Source organism: Trichosurus vulpecula, chromosome 3, assembly GCF_011100635.1.
Source record: "Trichosurus vulpecula isolate mTriVul1 chromosome 3, mTriVul1.pri, whole genome shotgun sequence".
Taxonomy (NCBI): Eukaryota; Metazoa; Chordata; class Mammalia; order Diprotodontia; family Phalangeridae; genus Trichosurus; species Trichosurus vulpecula.
The window spans coordinates 35,690,440-35,704,674 of record NC_050575.1 but is presented as its reverse complement, the minus strand read 5'-3'; the positions used below and the strand labels follow the sequence as shown (position 1 = coordinate 35,704,674).

The 14,235-nt window shown below is 43.6% G+C and overlaps 1 protein-coding gene across 2 annotated transcripts in view; it reads right to left on the bottom strand.

Annotated features, from left to right (window-relative positions):
- The window catches only part of MAP4K5 (mitogen-activated protein kinase kinase kinase kinase 5), a 157,697-nt gene extending 147,021 nt beyond the window's left edge, over positions 1-10,676 (bottom strand). For both annotated transcript variants that reach the window (XM_036750443.1, XM_036750444.1), the window contains exons 1-2: positions 10,337-10,676; positions 9,405-9,658 (exon numbers count right to left, since the gene is read on the bottom strand). In XM_036750443.1, coding sequence (XP_036606338.1) covers positions 9,405-9,512 — 108 coding nt within the window. In that variant the 5' untranslated portion in view covers positions 9,513-9,658; positions 10,337-10,676. The remainder of the gene's footprint in view (positions 1-9,404; positions 9,659-10,336) is intronic.
- Positions 10,677-14,235: the final 3,559 nt, after the last annotated feature.

The following is a 14,235-nucleotide window of genomic DNA, read 5'->3' as shown; positions in this document are numbered from 1 at the left end:
CCCCTCAATCCCTCCTACAATCTTTGTGTATATAAGTCTCATCTTGCCTCCATGAAGGTGCTCACATTCAATCTAGCTCAGAAGATTGAATCTGGCTGGCTTGTGAAAACAGACGTCACAAAGGGTGGGACTTCTTAAGACAACCCATTATGGCAAACCGTTAATAAACTTTGTCTTTTCCCTTGGCTGAGAAGGCTTGAGTCAAATTCTTTCGGCAGACCTGGCGTGTCAGTACTTTGGGGTGTCGAGCACCCCTCAACCCCAAACCTCTTCACATGAAGGTGCTTGATTGAATCTGGCCCATTTGTGAAAACAGGCATCACAAATGGTGAGATTTCATAAGACTACTCATTATGGCAAACCTTTAATAAACTTTGTTTTTCTTTGGCTGAGAAGGCTTCAGTCGAATTCATTCGGCAGGACCCAGCATGGCATATTGAGCACCCCCCCCACCCCCAAACCTCATCAGCTGGGTAGAAACGTAAAATCTTTGTCCCATTACAGACTTCTGAGGAACTGCCCCCCTCTTCAAGGGGGCTAGGTAGGTAGACACTGGCCCTGGAGTCAGAATGACTCATCTTCCTTAGTTCTAATAGGGCCTCAGACCCTTTACGAGCTGTATGACCCTGTGCAAATCACTTGCCTCAGTTTTCTCATCCTGTAAAATGAGCCGGAGACAGAAATGGCAAACCACTCCAGTACATTTGCCTCCAAATAGGATAAGAGTCAGACATGACTGGAAAATGACTGATCAATAGTTGCCCCTCCAATAGCCCTTCAAGCCCTCCCTCAGGGGGAGTTATCTAATAACCACTGGAAGTTGTACTAGCAGCAATGTGGAGAGGCCAATCATTTCTAGATCATTAGTAAACAAAGGGTCACAGTGGGCCTGCCTTTGATGCTGCCCACACTAGTGCCCATTCTTCTGCAGCCCATGTCTCTATTTGCTGCCCAAGCCACAGCAGCCTGCACCACTGCCACAGCTGATGGCCACTGGGGCTGCTGCTACCACCCACTGCACAGCCTGCTATTCTTGCTGGTTATTGGGCAAGGGGCTAAAAAGAAGCCCTTAAGGTCTCATACACCAACCGGGAAGGTTAACATTTTTTTAAAAATCAGGTAAGAGGTAGAGAAGTGAGTGAAAAAGCAAGTCATCATCAAAACAATTTGGTACTAGTTTATAAAAAGAGAGAAAGAGGTTGATCATCAGAAGAGACGAGGCATATAAAATAGAAGCAAATTAATCTAATAGCAATGCAGCTAAAATGAGAAGCAAAAAAGTTAAGTGGGAAAGCTCTTTGCAGCAAGTTTGTCCAGAGTTCAAATTTGGTCTCAGATACTTAACTAGCTATGAACTATAAGACACTGGGCAACCTCTACCTACTTTACTTTCCTCCTCTGCAAAATGGAGATAATAAAACCCCCTACCTCCCAGGATTGTTGTGAGGATGAATGAGAACTCTGTAAAGCACTTTGTAAACCTTGAAGTACTAGGTAAGTGCTGGCCATTATTATTGCTCTGTGCCAGACACAGGGGGTACAAAGGCGAAACAAAAACAAACAGCCCAGTTCCGTCTCTCCAGGAGCTCCCAGATTAAGGCAGGGAGGGGGGGGGGGGGGCGACAAAATGAAAAAACTACTATGTATAAGCAAGATACAGACACGATGAACAGATGAAGCATTTAACTGAAGTGCTTATTATGTGCAACCACTGCGCTAAGCACTAAGGATACAAACAAAACCAAGACAGTCCCTGCTCACAGCCTCAGGGGGAAGGAATCAAGTGCAAGTCAGATGGAAAAGCCCCACAGCCCTTAGGATGGAATGGCAAAGCAGGTGATAATGCCTCTTCTCTAACGTCATTTCCACTGATTAAATCACATCACTTGCTGATACTGAACCATCTGACAATGCCAAGGGCTCTGAAGATAAGAACTTTCTTTTCTGGGTCCTCGGTAGCCAGGGCTGCAGCACTGGTAGGAGCCAGGCTGCCACGCCCCCCCTCCAGGGGCTGCTTATCAGATAATGGCTGAGGGCACTGGGCTGGAAGCACTGCTATTCCACAGGCTCTTGGGTTCAGGATCCTAGGCTGTCTCTACTGAGTTCTGAGGGGAGATAGTGGTCAAGGTGTTGGTAGTTTGATTTGCCTGGGACAGACTGCCTCCCACCAGTCCCCACATGGCAGCCCCGCTACTTCAGCTAGGCGAGCTTGCCTGCCCTAGGAAGGGCAGTTGGTTGGCAGTTGTTAACCATCATTAGAGAAATAGTAGAAACATTTAAAAAAGGAGAAAAGAGACTATAAGAAGACGGGGGAGTGTTTGGCTCTTGCAGAGCTCCTATCTTCCATATCTGGGAGAGAGCTCTGCAAGTGACTCAAAGAAACAGTGATGAACAAGATCAAGGACAAGCAGCTGTGGGCTCCTTTGTCAAGCCAGAGATTGCACAGGTTTTAAGTGTCCCACAGAGGAACTCCGCAGAGACAAGTCAGGGTAGGTGGCAGCCCAGCAGCCCATGCTTGAGCCGGTGACGTCCATCACTGCCAGGCAGCACTTCACAAGCAAAATTACTGGAGTCTGGCAGGAATCCTACTAACACAAGCAACAATAGCTGGTTGAGACCTGTGTGATTCATAATAAGAGATAGAGACAATTACAGATTCAAGACTGTGCAATGTGGAAACAGAGAAGGAGCCAATGCCAAAGTCTAAATTAAGCCACCAGGAGACAGAGCCAAAACTTGGGAATTCCTATAGAAGGTGAAGCATAGTTTTAGCTACCACATCCAGAACCAAGGAGGGTTTGCTTACATCATCTTTAGAGCATGGGAGGGAGCAGAATCTGACCCAAGCACAAAGTTCCAATCCAGAAACCCAAGATGGAGATGAGTAAATGGAAGAAAATCCCAAACACAATAAAATACTATAGGTTGAGAGAAGCCCAAGGGATAAACCTAGAAGAGAATAATGGTACAAGTCCAAGGTGAGCTTCAAAAACTCAGGGAAAAAGAATGTCCTAGTCACAAGGATGACAACAGCACTTGGAGGAAATAAGACACAAAATGCAATTTTGAAGGAAATAATCAGTTAAGAAGGGAAAAAAGGACAAAATTAATAGCGCAGGACAGACAGTAGTAACGTTACCTAAGAATTTAACTCCTTCAGAATGAGTTGACAGTGATCCATGATCATGAGGACACATGAAGAGTATACAAATACTGGCAAGGAGCCAGGTGGAACCAGCAGCACACGAATCTTTCATTTGAACTGGATAGAGAAAGAATGAAAACACACACACATTCAAAGAGCTGGGAATAGAAGTACACAGCACTCAACAGGAAAGTGGAAGAGTAGAAAGAAAAGGTAGAAGGTGAGGGAGTACTCACAAGTTCAATGTTGCAATGTGGAGCAGTAAGGAGGAATTAGAAGGAAAGAAAGAACAAAAACCTGCAATGGAAAAAGGGACAGTAAGAAAAGAGGAGGAGTAAAGTTGAAACAGAGAATGAATTGAGATCACTAGTGTGAAGCACATGCCTCTTACCAACTTCCGGGCAAGGAGGAAAGAGGGGGGTCAGGGAAAAATACAAGGTCATAGGGCAGAGGGCAACATACCATTTACAATCACAACCACGAATGTAAATAGGATGAATGGGATAAATATACCCATAAAATGGATGGAAGACAGCAGAAAGGATTAGAAGAATCCAACACAGTCATTTAGAAGAAATACACTTGAAATAAAGATTCACACAGAATTAAAAGAAAGCACTAAAGCAAAATCTATTATGTTCCCCCTAAACTCAAAAAAGCAGAGGTAGCATTCAAGATCTAAGGACCTCTAAACTTTGGAAGGTGGAGGAATCCCCTTCTTAGAGGCCTTCAAGCAGAGGCTTAAAGATCCCTCATCTAGTATATAATAGTAGGGATTCCTTTCAAGAACGGGTTGGACTGGATTGCTGTAAAGTTCTTTTCCAACTCTACAATTCTGTGATACAAAATCAGTCACACATTCTCCAAAAGTCACTAAATAAAAATTAAGAAGCCCCCAAAAAACTTGGAGAGACTAGATAAAGTTTTGTAAAACTTCTGCTTCCCTAACAGCAAAGCAAATGAATACTATGAAGAATGCCATTAGGTAACTTACAAGACAGTTAATTAAAACATCAATAACAATAGTAATAGTCTGTATTTATGAAAAACTTTTTCAAAGAACTTTGCAACCTAATAAAGCAGACAAGGAAAATGCTAATAGTCTGTTGCAACTATTTTCACACAAATTAATTTAAAATTTTCTAGTATTTCAAATGTAATTTGTCAGTAAGAACAGCACTGGACTGGAGTCCCAAAGGCCTTGGTTTGAGTTCTGGCTTTTCCACTTAATGAGTGACCTTTAGAGCAGCCTTTTATCTCTTTGTTGCTAATTGTTTCCCATTCTTCCAAAATGCTTTCAAGATTCTTCCCACAAGAGTATTACTGCTCAATATTGTCTCTAATTTTTCCACCTATATTTGAAATTAATTGTCATGAATATTGTTGTCAAGAAAAATTTGCCAGAGAAAATGCCAGCAAGTCACCAAGATTAAACTAACTTACCTGACGAAGAAAGCAGAATCTTAGTATATCAGATGTAAGAGAGTATGGTGTATTTCAAATGCTTGCACCTACTTTTGAGTTTCCCCTCAAACTTAGAACAATTACACATCCTTCAGATTTGATCAGCGCTTGAAATTTATAGGAAATACTTGTTCTAACATAATAAAAGCAGAGAATATTGCTGCTAAAGCTATACTGAAACAAAATAATGGCTGGAGCCTGATTTCTAAAGACAGGAATTAGTAAACCGCAACTCAGAATTTAAATCTAACCTAACTAAAAACTACAAGTGGCTTGCGGTATACTAACTGAGGTATTCCAAAACTAGTCCCATGAGACTGAAAAAAGGTAATGGGAGCCACACATCCTTAATTCTCCCAAGTTTTTAATTTAGTTGGAGTAGAGACGGCTCAGATAGCCCAATAAACTAGGTAAGTCACTTAAAGCTTTTTCTAAACCCTTTCCAAATCCTTCCCCACAGCCCCTTGTATTAAAAGTGCCTCACCAAGGCTACATCATTAATAGTACAGTTATATAGCACTTTAGTATTTACAGTCTGCTTGACATAAATTATTTCACTCAATCCTTGTAAATTCTGTTACTATCAGCAATACAATATCCATTCTACAAAGGAAAAAAATTAAAGTTCAGAGATGTTAATTGACTTTCCAAAAGTCATTCATTAAGCAGCAATGTCAGAATTCAAAACCAGGCCTTTGGGACTCCAGGGCTCAATTATGATCACACGGAACTAACCTGGCTCAAGAATCAATGAAAATATAACGTCTGGTCTAAAGGTAAAACATTTATTATTATTACGTACCAGGCACAGTGCTAATAATGCCTGATTTATCAAAGTCTATTGTTGGTCTATCAAAAGGACACAAGAGCAGTAAGTATCTTAGGATACAAATGTCAGATACTGTACAGGTTTAGTGGAAGTCAATTTCAGGAGTCAAAAAAAAAAAACTGTACTAGTTGGTATTACCTAAAGCATTGCTAGCTCCTGTGTTCTTTCTACCCCATAAACTTACCTTACTGAAAATCTCATTGCAATTCTTCTCAAACTCCTCCTATCCTCCTAAATTCCGGAGCCCTCTAACTGGCTTAGGTGATGGGGCAGAGTACTCCAATGTGATGTTCCCTATGGACTGACAATTGGACACCTGCCAGAGAATGAATATTCAGATACCCAATGCTTTCTAGGAAAAGGTCAGAGTAGTTGGCAACAAACATCCATCCCTTGTAGCTTTAACCTGACTCTCTACAATAGTGTTCCCTAATCACATTTATAGATCACTGGGTCTATTCTAAATCCTAAAGTCATCCTAGAACTGCACTAGAAGAGGGCAAGGTGTTCTACAAGCCAATTCCAAGCCATCCAGGGAATGCCCATATATTAAAGTCCTACCCAAGAAGTCAATGGGACACCCTAAGGCCGAGCTACAGAATAATATGAAAAGTGCTGTTCTGCAGCAAATGCCCTGCTAATTTGCATTTGCCCACTGTAACCTGGCTAGGGCAAATGTCAGTACACTGACTGCTAACTGATCCTTGCAGTGCCAGAACAAGGGTTCACAAATGCTTAGCTGTGCCAAAATTCTATTGAAAGCTGGTAAGTAAATTTACAATGGTTACAAATATAATTTGCCAATTTTAAAGCAGTCTTATTTATTCCTCATATTTTTCCCCTTCTTTCCTTTCTTTTTTCTCTCTGCTCTTCTTCACTTTCTGCTCCTACTCACAACATCACATCTCTTTGTATCATTCATAAAATACAGAAATATTGGAAAACCTGTGTGTGGCAACTCTTGGTATGGAAACTCCCTGAATCCAAATTCATCACTCTATCCAGTACATGTCTCTTGTATCCAAAAGAAACCAAACAACGACAAAAAAAATACCCAACCCACAAAAAAAATACATTCACTAAATCTTTATATAAGTAACCAATACATGGATTTTATAATCTTATCCATAAAAGGAATATTTCAAGGCTATATTCAGAAAATTGACTTTTTTATATGAGGTATAATAAAGTAATAGCTAATGCTAAATAAGTGATAAGATTTCCTCTTACAAACTGCTGAGTAATCCCAAAAAGACACTAAACTTATTAAAACAATACAATCTATTTTTAGAGGAATCAGAATCTCTGGCCTCTAATGTGGAAGAGAGAAAAATTCTCTTTTATGGTTGTAATGAAATACATTATATTCTAGCAAACATTTATTAAGTCTGTGTAATAATGCAAGTTTGCATACTATTCAATTATGCAAATACAGGAGGGGTAGTGCACAAAATTCAACTCAATGTACTTGTCTGTTGGGGTGGGGGGGATGGCAGGAGTGGTACAATGCTCTTCCTAAATACATTTATACAGCAAGACTAATCTACCAAAAATTCAAATGTACTCAACTTCTCTTTGGCATTTTCATTCTAAAAGTATGTTAGGGAAGGAAAAAAGTGAGCATGTGTCACCCACTTTATTAATCTGTGGAATTCTTACCACCTTTTACTAAGATATAATAAAACCAAAATAAAATCTGCCTTGAGTTACACAAGTAATCTTTAGTCGGAACTTAGATACTGGAACACTTCTTCATTCCTTATTCATTTCTTTGAGTCGTCTACAGTGGCAATAAAAAGAAGAAATGGACTTTAAAGAACTGAAAGGTGGTGTTTACATTTTGGATTTCCTTCTCTCTACTTTAGTTTGATACTTTTTTTTTTTAAGACCAGGCTATTTGCATCCCCCAGAAGGAAAGAATGTGGAGATAAAAAGAGAAGGGAGCCAAGTAAGGGATGACAGCGATATGGTGACTGCTCCCTCAACCCAGGTGAGCTAGAGGGAGGAGGGAGAGGACAGCAAAAGGAAGGATAAAAGGTGATTAGCAAATAAGTGGATAGAAAGGAGTTAATGACTGGCTAGCTCTTCCTTCTCTTCCATCAATACCCTACCTACTCTCCCTTTCATTTAAAGCCTTGCCTACCCTGGCATATACCAAGCAGGTAAAATCTGAAGATGCCTCTTCTGGCATTAAGTAGTAGACATTTCAAGAACTAAGGAGAGAGAGGAAAACAGGAGAAAGGATTATGAGAAAGATACTTTTTCTTGATTTTCTTCTCAAAAATTTGTGGTAAGGGAAAAAGAGGTAGATAAAGTTAAAAATATTCAAAATTAAAAAGAATTGATTTGCATAGCTCTGTGCCCAAACATATGCAGATGAAATTCTAAAAATTAAACGCAGTACTAAAAATAATCAAATCACTAAGACTAACTGTATTTCAAATAAAAGGAATATGTATGAATTAATGCACCCATTTTTTCAACTGAAGAATACACACAAGACTAAAACTTAGCTCTATCCTAAGCAGGGGTCCAACAGGGATAGTGATAGAAATATTGATACTCATTTAATATCAATTTAGTAACTTCGATAAGGGCCAGAGCCTGAACGAATCAACCAGAGGAAAAGTTTGGACCTAACAAGTTCTTGGTTCTCTGAGTAAACTCGGAGAATACCTCTTCTTATGTCAACAAGCCCAGATGGGGCTGACTTAAGAACATTCTTTCCTCTGTTCACAGCCATTCAGGAAGACCCTTAACCCAAAACACTATCTTGAATAATAGGACTTTTTCTTATCTTAATATTGTATAGATATATACTACGTTATGGTATGGTGATGACAAAGAAAACACAGATGTCCTGGATCATAATTTCAACGGACATTTTGTCATCTCTCTTATCTTACTGCATTTACAACCTATCCAATTAAGAAATTTATTTCTTATTCTGTGATTAAACATACATGGAGATCATACATTTTGAGTGACACAAACATGCTGAGCTGGAACTGTCCTGAAGTGCATTTAAGCCTTCTCATTCTTTTGTTCAGACTGTCAGATAGCTGCTGGCTTTAAGAGAATAAACAATGTGAATTTACCTATCGCCTAGCTTGTTTGCCTCCTTTAACCAAACTTTTAAGGTCGAAGATATGAATTGTTAATATTAAATAGAAAGCAAGAAAAAGCAAAACAAAAAACAGAAGGTATGTTTTTACTGGTACAATAGAATATGTAGAAAACCGCAACTGATTCCAAACTAGTCCGTTGGGCTGGTCAGGACACAGATAAGAAAAGGAATTAGAATGTGAGTTCCTCGAGGTCAGGAACTGTGTTTCTGCCTTTCCAAGTATCCCCAGATGCATCCATTCCATTACACCGTACAACAAAGCACATATTCTTTAACATACTATCATTATTCACCTCAATTTTACACAGGCCTGTCACCTGATCCACTCCATTAATTTCAGAATGTCCAGGGCTAAGACTCTGGCAAATATAAATTAGAACCACCTTTTCCACAGAAAACCGACTCCTTGAATTAGAAGGGAATGTAAACAACATGACTTCCCCAGTCCAGTCAGAAGCCACCCCTAAAAGCAACCAGCTTTTAATGTCAATTCCGTAGGAAAACAAATGGAAACCTATCTGACTGTGTGTAAACTAGCCCACAATGAAAGTCACTTTATGATAAAGCTGTTGTGGATCCCACAGGCTCAAAGCATTTAATACCAAATAACGAGGAGCACGAGAGGCTGATCAATGAAACCTCGTATTGGATTCTTCCACGGAATGCAAGCACACAAGCCTTACAGACACACACACACACACACACACACACACACACACACACACACGCCCCCTCTTCCCCCGGATGCAACAATGAAAGGTCACACACCCTGGACAGTGGGGAGGCTTAGAATGGTCCCCAGGGAGTCAGAGGCCCAGGTGTTCGGCCGCGCCCCTCACCTTGTACACATCCCCATAGGTGCCGCTGCCCACCCGCTGGACCAGCTCGTAGTCATGCTGGGGATTCCGCCTTAGGATGTCCCCGCTGGGTCGGCCCGGGGCCTCCATCTTCTCTCGGGGCCGGGCCCCCTCCCGCCGCTGCCCGGGCTGCACGGGGCTCGGGCTAACTACGAGGGGCTGCGGCGGCTGCGTCTCCCAACATGGAGCTCGAGCGATTCCCGGCGGTCTCTCTCCGCGTGCGGCGCCGCCTGCCCCTGAGGAGAACGGGAAGAGAACGGAGTCAGCGCCACGGCCAAGGCTGGAGGCCCCTGGAAGCCGCCACGCGCGATCTCCCGTCGCCCCCCCCAACAACCCCAGCCTGGCAGCGCTCCCCCCGGACCCGGTACTCCGAACCCGGCTCTCCTGGCCCGCCCCACCCCGCCCCCCTCCCGGCCAGTGCTCCGAGGACCCGGCCGCCGGCCCCTGCACCCCTCGCAGCGTGCCTCTCTCCGTCCTCTAGGCTCCCCGCAGCCCTCCCGGCCAGCCTTCCAAGCTCCGGCTCCAGCCTGGCCGCCGGCCCCGCACCCCTCCCTGAGACCGCTCCCCTCTGCCTTGTCCGGCTCCCTCCCGGGATATCCCGGCCCAAGCTACCCCTCTTCGCCCGGGGCCCCGCACTCTTCCTGTCCGGTGCTCCCCGCTCTCCTCCAAGCACCCCACACTCCTCCTGGCCCGAGCTCCCCTCTCCGCCTCCGCCCGTCCCAAGCTGCAGCCTCGCCCCGGGCAGACGCGCCGCTCGGAGTCGGAAGGCAGCGGGGAAGGGGCGCTAGCGGGCCGAGGTGGAGTGGAGGCAGCGGCGGCCTCGCGGCCTGCGCGCAGCCGGCCCCCCGGCCGCAGCGGCCCGCAGATCCTCCCCGCCTCCCAGCCCGGAGTGCGGGCCCAGCTCCGGCCAGTACCTGGAGCCGGGGGCCTCGCTCTTTGTCTGGCGCCGCCGCTGGCCAGAGCGCGCCCGCCCGCTTCCTTCTCCCCGCTCCCCGCCGGCCGACGCGGCCGCTCCAGGCCAAGGCTCGGAAACCGCGAGGCCTCGCAGGGGGAGAGAATTCGGGGTCGCGCCTCCAGCTCTGGCCGCCTCCCCCAACCTCGCCGCAGTCCCCACTAGCGGGTCTGGTCACGGAGCCGCCCGCCCCTGGTCCGCCTCCTGGACCGTACGTGTGTGTGCGAATGTGCCTGTGTGTGCGCGAGTGTGTATCTGAGTGTGTATTCCTCTCCCACCCGCTTGCGCTCCAGCCGCACGACTCGAGCGCCACCCAGAGGTCCCGGCGAGCCACTACAGCTCCTACCGCCTCTGGAGCCTAGGGACCTGCCCGGGACCCGCCCGGCCCCTGCGGGCATCCCACTGCCTCTACCTACTGTATTGTCGGGAAAGGCGAAGGAGGGAGACCGAGTGGGAGAGGGATCCAGCTTCTGGGGAAAGAGAAATGGAAGGAACTGTGCCCAGGATAGCATGGCACTGGGGGCGGAGGACAGGGAAGTAAATGCCAGGTGAATTGAGCGGAGGCACACCCTACCCCACCTTCTTGTTTTGCAAAGCGTCCCCGGTGTTGCCTGCATGGGTTAGCTCGGAACACCTGCACAACCTGTCTCTCGACTGATTTCTCTAGAGGAGAAACTTTTTTATGAAGGAGCCTGATTATCCATGATGTCCCAATTGCCTTGTTCAACAGCTTGACAACCTTTCTGCCACGCCAAAAATACAGCTTTTGTAATGTGTGAAATCCTATCCAGTTCTGACTTAGCCACATGATTAGTATGTGACTTTGGGCATCTTATCATATTTGACTGTTTCTCCAGGTCTGTGTCAAAAAACAAAAAAACCCCTAAGACTATGAAAGTTTTTCCTATATATTTACTGAGATGTTTATGAACCACTTATAACATAAGAAGCTCTTAATGAAGAGCATTATCAAAAGTGTTAAATGTTCTTAAAATAGTGGCAGTTAAGTCATCTGAGTCATGCTGTTTGTCCATCATAGTCTTTGATCAAAAAGAACAAATTTAATCATACCCATGATTGACACAGATAACAGAAAAGGAATATGACAGTTGTTGGAAGAGCAATGGGAGAATATGCATACTAACCGATAGAGGTGTGACTTGATTCAAACATTCTGGAAAGCAATTCCGAGCAATATCTGAAAAGTTACTCAATTGCGCACACTCTTGTACTGAGTTATGGCACTATTAGGCATGTAAAAAATATGGAAAGCACTCATATTTATAAAAATATTTATAGTAGCACTTTTTTGCACTTAATAGTATTTTATTTTTTTCCAATTACATGTAGTTTTCAACATTCACTTTTATAAGATTTTGAGTTCCAAATTTTTTTTCTCCCTCCCTTCCCTCCCCCCTCGCCGAGACAGCAAGAAATCTGATATAGGTTATACATGTACAATCATATAAAACACATTTCCACTTTATTCATGTTGTGAAAGAAGAATCAAAACAAAAGGGGAAAACTACAAGAACAAAAAAAAACAAAAAAAGGTGAAAATAGTATGACAGTGTTGCTATTACTGTGTACGATGTTCTGGTTCTGCTCACAATTCACTCAGCATCAGTTCGTGTAAGTCTTTCCAGGTTTTTCTAAACTCCATCTGCTCATCATTTCTTATAGCGCAATAGTATTCCGTTCCATTCATATACCACAACTTGTTCAGCCATTGCCGAATTGATGGGTATCCCCTCAATTTCTAATTCTTAGAACTTTTTCTTGTTTGAACAGGGTACTTATCAACTGGAGAAGAGCTGAACAAATTATGGTATGAGAATATAATTACTGAAATAAAAGAAATGACAAAAGGGATGAATTCAGAGAAACTTGGCAGGACTTATAGGAACAAATGACACTGCTTTCCTCTGGTTCTACTCCTACCTGATTCCTCCTCCGTCTCTTTACCTGGATCTTCATCCATCTCACACCCATTAACTTTGGCAGTTCCCCAAAACTCTGTCCTGGTCACTCTTCTTTTCTCCCTGAGTACTGGTTCACTTAGTGATCTCATCAGTTCCCATGATTTCAATTATCATCTATATGCAAATGACTCTCAGACCTATTTATTCAGATCTAACCTCTCTCATGACCTCCACTCTCACATTTCCAACTGCCTATTAGTCATCTTAATCCAGATGGCCTATAAACATCTTAAACTCAACATGATTGAATTCATTGTCTTTCCATTAAAACCCTTCCCCTTCTAAACTTCCCTGTTATTGTTGAGGCTACCACCTTCCTCCCAATCATTCAGGCTTGCAACCTAGGTGTCATCTTCGACTCCTCTTTCTCTCTCACCCCCCACATCTAATCATTACCAAGTCCTACCACTTCTACCTTCATGATAACTCTTGTATATGCAGCCCTTCTCTCCTCTGACTCTGCCACTATCCTGATGCAGGCCTTTATCACCTCACACCTAGACCACTGCCCTCGTCTGCTGCTTGGTCTCCCTGACTCAAGACTCTCCCAACTCCAGTCCATCCTCCACTCAGCTGTCAAACTCATCTTCCTAAAATACAAATCTGACCATGTGACCTGTCTATTCCAATGACTCCTTATTTTGTCCAAGATCAATTATACAATCCTCTGCTTGGCTTTTAATGCCCTTTATAACCTGGCCCCTTCTTACCTTTCCAAGTCTTCTTACTCCTCTCCACATACTCTGCGGTTCAGTGACACTGGCCTCCTCACTGCCCCCCTGGCTGAGACACTCCACCTCCTGACTCATGTTTTCACTAGCTGTCATCATGCCTAGAACGCTTTCCCTTCTTGACTGCCTCCTAATTTCCTCAAAGTCTCACCTTCTGCAAGATCTTCCCACACTTCTTTAATTTTCCCTCTATTGATTGTCTGCGATTTATTCCACATGTATCTTTTTTGTACATGGTTGTTTGCTTCTCATTTCCCCCATTAGACGATGAGCTCCTTAAGAGGATTTGGTGGGGTTTTTTTTTGGGGGGGGGGGGCGTGTTTTGTTTGCTTTTCTTTGTACCACCAGAGCTTAGCGCAATACCTGGCCCATAGCAGTCAAGTTATAAATGCTAGATGCCTGACAGTGACTGACTGAACTAATGCAGAATAAAGTGAGCAGAAATGAGATATTCTGGGTCAAGTTCAATCTGGCCAGTCCAGTGATTCAAGGTTGAGGGCTAAAAATACAATGAGGTACTCTTGGATCCCAAAATGCAATTGAGCCAATTTTACCAACAAAAGATTAAAAGAATACAACTTCAAAGTTAAAGAAACAGAGAATACTACTTCCTTCTGTCTCCACAGTTACCAGGGCAAAAATCCAGAAACATGACCTAAAAGCAGTTAGAGCTCAGGAATAACCTCTATGGCAATTTCCCTTCAGGTTAGGCTTCATACTTTTAAGTATCAGAAATAGTCAAATGGCCCAGTCCCCTATCCCCTATTGCATGATGACCAGGGCTACCCAAAGAAAAAAAAGAAAAAGTAAAGGGGCAGGGGTTGGAAAAGGAGAGAAAAAATACACTGGCCACAATCTGACAGGAGTATACACAAGATTCTACCTTCAGTGGTTCATAAGCAAAGTGGCATAGGAGCATAGGCTAGGTCCCTCTTTAACTTTAGCCCTCAACGCCCCACTAGCTACCCACAAAACACTAGAACAGTTCCTACCATGCCCCACCCCTTGGAGGTAGGGTCCCAAAAATTTTCTAGGGGACCTTCCACGACTAACAAATCTAACAACTATAAGAGTTTGATGCAAATAATAAAAACATAAAATACAAATACCTTCTTTAAAAGTAAGGGAACAATGCCAGGGGCAGTTAA